At 43.9% G+C, this 6,310-nt stretch overlaps 2 protein-coding genes across 2 annotated transcripts in view; both read right to left on the reverse strand.

Moving 5' to 3' along the window:
• Window positions 1-238: 238 nt before the first annotated feature.
• Window positions 239-2,618, reverse strand: LOC113825728 (zinc finger protein 768). Its single transcript, XM_070122457.1, has 3 exons — window positions 2,591-2,618; window positions 2,312-2,401; window positions 239-1,842 (listed from the first exon to the last, which is right to left on the reverse strand). Exons 1-3 carry the CDS (start codon window positions 2,616-2,618, stop codon window positions 239-241), a joined length of 1,722 nt encoding a protein of 573 aa, XP_069978558.1.
• Window positions 2,619-2,853: 235 nt separating this feature from the next.
• LOC138862026 (ral GTPase-activating protein subunit beta-like) overlaps window positions 2,854-6,310 on the reverse strand; it is a gene marked incomplete at its 3' end in the record, with an annotated part of 32,002 nt that continues 28,545 nt past the window's right edge. Inside the window, 8 exon segments of the mRNA XM_070122941.1 lie at window positions 2,854-2,907; window positions 3,409-3,537; window positions 4,490-4,594; window positions 5,026-5,161; window positions 5,283-5,510; window positions 5,639-5,795; window positions 5,927-6,110; window positions 6,227-6,310. The exon segment at window positions 6,227-6,310 is cut by the window's right edge and continues 45 nt beyond it. Coding sequence (XP_069979042.1) covers window positions 2,854-2,907; window positions 3,409-3,537; window positions 4,490-4,594; window positions 5,026-5,161; window positions 5,283-5,510; window positions 5,639-5,795; window positions 5,927-6,110; window positions 6,227-6,310 — 1,077 coding nt within the window.

Consider the following 6,310-nt stretch of genomic DNA (forward strand, 5'->3'; position numbering starts at 1 on the left):
GTAAATTTACTGATTCTTGAACACTGACATGCAGCGGGCCTAGCAGTGGACGGAGCAGGACAAGGAATAAGAAATAAAGAGCTAAATCGACATAAAATTAATGTATTGGTAAAAACAGGACCTGCCACGTCACCAGTCGCGTGGACAAAGCGGCAGGTGTCACAGGGTCAAAGTCAGGCGTTCCCTAACATCAAGCACCGAACGACAAGCACAACGTAAAACACTACAGAAGATGCCCTTACAGGCCCAGACTAGTGATGTACTCCGGGTGGTGTTCGCGGACGTGGCGCACCAGGCGATGCGCCTTGCAGCCCTTGAAGTTCTGGAGGCACACCGGGCAGGCCATGGCGCGCCCCGTCTCGTGCTGGCGGGCGTGCCTCTCCGCCTGCTCCTCCGACTCGAAGTTCTCCTCCCCGCACGCGCCGCACATCCACCCGCCCGACGCCGTGGCCTGCACGTGGCGGGACACGCGCGTGCACACCTCCGTCACCATGTGCACGATTCGGTCCGACGGATGGCGGAAGCCCCGGCCGCAGCGCGTGCACGGGAACGGCTTGGCCCCGGAGTGCACGCGGCGGTGGGCGTTGAGGTTGGGGCCGCGCGTGAAGCCGATCCCGCACACCTCGCACACGAAGGGGCGCTCGCCCGTGTGCGAGTACATGTGCAGCTTCAACTTGTACTTACTCTCGTACTTCTTGTGGCAGATGTAGCACTCGGCGTTCTTCTCTCGGGTGTACTTGTAGTTGGACATCGTGCGCACCACACGCCGCCGCGAAGGGGCCGGGAGCCCCTCCCCGGCGTAGGAGGGCCGGAAGGACGGGTGGCCGCCCTCGCCGCCGGCAACGCCCTGGCCGCCGTCTGGGGTGGCCGGCACGTAAGTGATGGGAATGACCTGCTGTTCGTGGATGGTCTGCAGGCGCTGGTGGTCGCCGGAGAAGGGACTCTCGTGGTGGTGAGGACTAGAGTGGTGCAGCGCTGCGTGAGGACGACTAGGGTGCTGAGACTCGCCCGGGATGACTTGCAGCGCCTCCGCGTGTGAGGCGGGATGGTGCGACATCACGGGGTAGGGCGAGCTGATGGTGACCGTGCCCAGCTGCTCCAGGTGAACCGACTCCGGCATGATCCGCGACGGAGCATGCGACTCGTGCTGGTGCTGATGATGCTGGTGGAGAGGATTCTGGAGTTGCTGTGGCTGCTGCAGCGCCTCTGCATGGGGATGCGCCTGGAGATGAAGCTGGGCGTCGGGCTGGTGCTGGGGCTGCTGCATGTGGGGCGGATGCAAGGGCTGAAGGGCATGGGAAGGGGCGCCGCCATCAGGAGTGAGAGGACTAACTGTGTACTGCAGAACCGGCGTCGGCGGCTCCCCTCCTCCTTCAGGAGAGTCCGGTCGGTGTTCCGAAGGTTCGGGAGGCGATATGGGCTCCAGCTTCGGCAGGTACGGCGTGGACTGGTCCTTTGCCTCTAGCTCGGGGGCCGCCTCCAAGTACGAGGCCGGCGGCGGCGACACGGCGAGCGGGTCGTCCTCCTGGGCGCCGGAGAGGTCCTCGGGCTGCTCCTGCTCGGGGGAGGGAGTGGGGGCTGGGGTCAGCAGGGGCGGCGCCACCACTCGTGCCTTCGGCTCGTGCTTCTCCTGCTCGAAAAGCGACGTGTCGAAGTCCGGCGCCCAGTCGAAGGAGGCGCCGACGCGCTGGCGCTTGGCGGGGGGCTCGGGGGTGTCGTCCTCGGCCTGCAGCTGAGGGGGCGTGGCAGCGCGACGCGGCGGAAGGGGCATGGCCACCATAGGGTACTGCTGAGGCTGGGCCCACATCCCGGGGTGAAGCCCCATCACCCCGGGGCTGTAGCCTGGAAGGGAGAGTTCTCTTTAATCAAGTAAGTCATTTAGAAATTATCAACGGTTTTTCATACATAAGAGCACAGAGTGCAAACTTTTATTTGATAAAAGAATAAAATAATAATAGATAAGGGAAAACAAATGTAAAAATATATATATATACATACATATATGCATACATCGTATATATTGTACACACACACACACACACACACACACACACACACACACACACACACACACACACACACACACACACACACACACACACACACACACACACATTATATATATATATATATATATATATATATATATATATATATATATATATATATATATATGAAAATAAATGGCTTAATCAGTGCCCGCCAGAATTAAAGCCTATACAGTACCGACGATACATTGACCTAAATTATCTTGTCTGCAAACACAAATTCACCTACGAAGCACAAAACAACCAGCTGCCTTTTTGCATACGGTTGTCACCTGTGAAAATGGCCTCTTTCACACTAGCATTTATCGTAAACCAACCTTCACTGGCTTTGGTCTCCAGTTCCTTAGTTATACCTCATACATATACAAAATTAATAGTAAAAAAAACACTCCTTACAAGAGCCCATAATCTATGTAGCAGTTGGTCCACTTTTCATGATGAAATTACTTTTCTAAGAGTAATGTGTAATGCTTTGCAATCAATCTAGCTTTTAAGAAATTACTTATTTTGTTGTCTGAGTTACAGAAAAAAGTTCATCCCACTTAATGATTCAAGCAATGGCATGACCATCTAGAGTAAGTACTTCAAAGACATGTTATTCTACAAGAGTTTAGACAATAAAAGAAAGAAGACAAAAAAAGATGCACCTTAGAAGTCATAGACCATATATTCAAGAAACTAATCCATTCAAGAGTCCTTTCACCATCACGTTGTGTGATATGTACACTGGTTTCGTTTCTAGGAAATATAAGTATTTCACTAAGTCTATACATGTTAGTAAGTTAATTGGCATCATATATTTTACCCGATTCTTCAATACTTGGTGGCCCTTCTGCATCTGTGGCACTCTGCAATGTGGCTGCAAGAGATGTGTATAATTCTGGTGTTGAGTAAAGTTCTCTTTTTACATGCAAAACTTAAGTCTGCGACAAAAAATAAGATAAAAATCTAGTCGCCTGGTTGTGATAATGGAATTTTATAGTTATCTTTATACAAAAATATCTTTCTTTTTACAAATGGAAAGCTTCATGTTCTTTTAAAAAAGCTCAATTATCAATTTCTTGGAATTATGATTAAAAGCAGAAAAAAAGAACAACAAATTATTATGAGCTACAGCATGCACTTCCAAAAAAATAATAATACAGGTAGAGAAAAAAAATAATAACAATAACAATACTAATAACAACAATTGTAAACATGAGTGACATACATAGAAAGCTAATAAATATAACAGCTCAAATTAAAAGTCCTTTTCAATATCCAGTATTCACCCCCAACAAATTAGGAGTACATGAACCCAAGAAAACAGGCAATGACACCCATAAAAAATAAATACTAAAGCTGTGCATGGTGTTTTTACCGTGGCTTGTGGCGGCACTTGAGAATCCTGAGGAGCCCACCTGGCCGAGGCTCCCCTCTGGCAGGGTCTCACAGCTCTCGTCAAGAAGGCTGTTATAGTCACCATGCGAACTAACTGTGTCTGAGGCACCTATGGAGCCAGGGATACAGATAAGCAGAAGCAAAACTTTGTATATGATCAAGCAGGCATTTTCATTTTTCTTTTTCTTTGTTCTTTTGCTCTAATTTCTGAATCAAAATATTTGGAGCTTGATCATGCACCAAGTAAAAAACAAAAATCATTCTGCATCAAAAAAAATAATATACATAAAAGCTACTTTAAAAATGAAGGAAACAAAGAAATCAGTGAACTCTCAGGGCTTACAAGAAGTGTTTTGTTTCTATATATTCTAAAAATAGGTAAAATAAAATTAAAATGAGTTCAAAAATAACAAATGTCATTAATATTATAAGCATCTATTAATATTCATCTAGCATAAAATATTCTGAAGCACATTAAAAATATATGACAGGAAAAATAAAAAAAGGTATAAAAAAACATGTAAAATTTTACTTACCATTAGGAACATGTGATTATAATAAACAGCATATAACTTGAACAATAAAATTTAACTGGGAACATACTTTGCAATATCATCACAAAATGGAAAATAAGATAAATATCTAATCAATTCAAGGTGGCATTTATACCAATGAATAATTACAATAATTCACATAATCACATGCAATATAACACTGCAGCTTCTAGCAGTATGTCAATGCATTGTATTCTTATTTTTTCAAAATGCTTAGCATCAAGACTAAAAACTGATGAAAATATGGATAGACAAAAAGACAATCTGGACAGAACAGGAAAAGAATTGTGAAACCATTATGTGTCTTTCTGTGCATACATATTTTATTGTATCAGTATAAAATAAATTACATTCATGCTGCTATTATATTCATCAGTCCCAGAGTGGTTATGATAAATAACTCACAATTTCATTTTCCACAGATTTTCTTATGCAGTTCTATCTCCTGTACAGAAATAAAAAGAGAAGATAAAATAAAGCAAAAGCCAAAACAGAATATTGCCTCACCTGAGGACATTATGTTATGATCTCTCTCCGTTGAGAAATTATGCTGAGAAATGGAATCCATGACTTCACAAAATGCAGCGTCTTGCACACAAAACAGTAGCCCACCTGGAAGGAAATAGATATACATCTACTGCAGATTACTTACATTAGATATGACAATTTCTAAAAGGAATAATATTAATTATAATTGCTGGAAAATATAATCACACATAATATTGAATTAACCTATTAATGCCAGTATATTTTGAAGCAGAAAATAAAAGATTCCAGGCGGCTACAAAATCGGCGGGCAGGGCTGCCCCGGACTCTGCCTGCGGCCTGCTGCTGCGTCAGAGCACAAGCTCCGATACAGCATCACACTGATGGGACGCCCGCCAATGTTTATTTTTTCGAGTGTCTCATATGTGGGACACCCGTCATTAGTGGGTTAAATGCTGAGAAAAAAATTCTTATAGGACAAAGTAAAGAAAAAATCAGGTTACCACATTCTTCTCCACAGGTAATTGACAGTACTACTATAATATGAATGAAATTACCAAGTAACATCTGCGTGTTGACAGGATCAGACTCCACTTGCAGTGCATTGGAGAGAAGGTTGACAAGTTGTGGGCGAAGATGTGAGAGTGTTATCCTCTCATTGCTGTTATTGCCTACTTCCTTCACTTGTAGACCCTTAAAAAAAGAGAACATAAAAAGTTAATTAGCACCTTCTAAACACACCACACATAAACATAGAAGCTACAAAGCATTCTACATAAAAAATATATATATAATACATATTCCTAGTGGTTACCTGGAAATGCAGAGGTAATGGAAGAATGGACAGAAGAATATGTGTGGCAGCTCGACGAAGCAGTGTAACCGGCAAGTGACTTGGTGCTCGAAGTTCACCCTCTGGCAGGACACCTTCTAACACTCCCAGGACACTTGGCACCAAGCTCACCACACCTTGCAAGTCCAGCCGAAAGAGGTCAACTCCATTTACCAATATGCTAGCTGCTGTTTCGCTACAAGTCCCAGTCTGAAAGATAAAAGATGGTTATTGTAGTTCTTTAACAACTAAATAGCAGTTTCTATATTGGCAAAATTTTTGCATCTAAAAAATAATTTATATATAAATGTCATTCCAAATCAAACATCTTTTTTTACCCTAACTCCATGACGATTGGACTGGCTGGCATTAGAGTCATGATGGGATGATACAACTGTGCCGTCATTTTGACGTAAGCCTTGATGAAGTGCCAAATAAAACCGGGCTAAATAGACAGGCAGAATCTCTTCTCCAGTCTTCTTCGAGCAAAATATTCTGCCAAAAATCGATATTACAGTCATTATACATACAAAAAATAACCAAACTGCAAAATCATACAACTGAAAGCAAACAATCTTACCTGAGGAGCACTATTTCAGTGACAATGGCACTCCTCTTATTCTTACCTACAAAGAGCACCGAGAGCCTCTGCACGCCCACTCTGGAAGTGCTGGGGGGAGAGGTGCGCTAAGCGGTCTGTGTGTGGCTCTCCTGGTACAGACGAATCACTTGACTTTCTACTGTTTTCACTACCAAAGACTGACACAGGTCTACGTGAAGCTGGGCCAGCACTTCCACCACCATCTGATTCTGTGATATCAGGACATTACTAAATGTATTCTTTAGAAGGGGTATAGAAATTAATTGAAATTGCAAATTATCATACATTTTAACAATTGAAACAGTACAAAATCTCCTTTACTTACTGTGCTGAGTAACTGGGCTGGCTTGTAAATTGCAATTAATCAATGCTGCTTCAAACAGCCAAGGCCCAAATAAATGCAAAAGGC

This window comes from Penaeus vannamei, chromosome 6 (genome assembly GCF_042767895.1).
Source record: "Penaeus vannamei isolate JL-2024 chromosome 6, ASM4276789v1, whole genome shotgun sequence".
Lineage (NCBI taxonomy): Eukaryota > Metazoa > Arthropoda > Malacostraca > Decapoda > Penaeidae > Penaeus > Penaeus vannamei.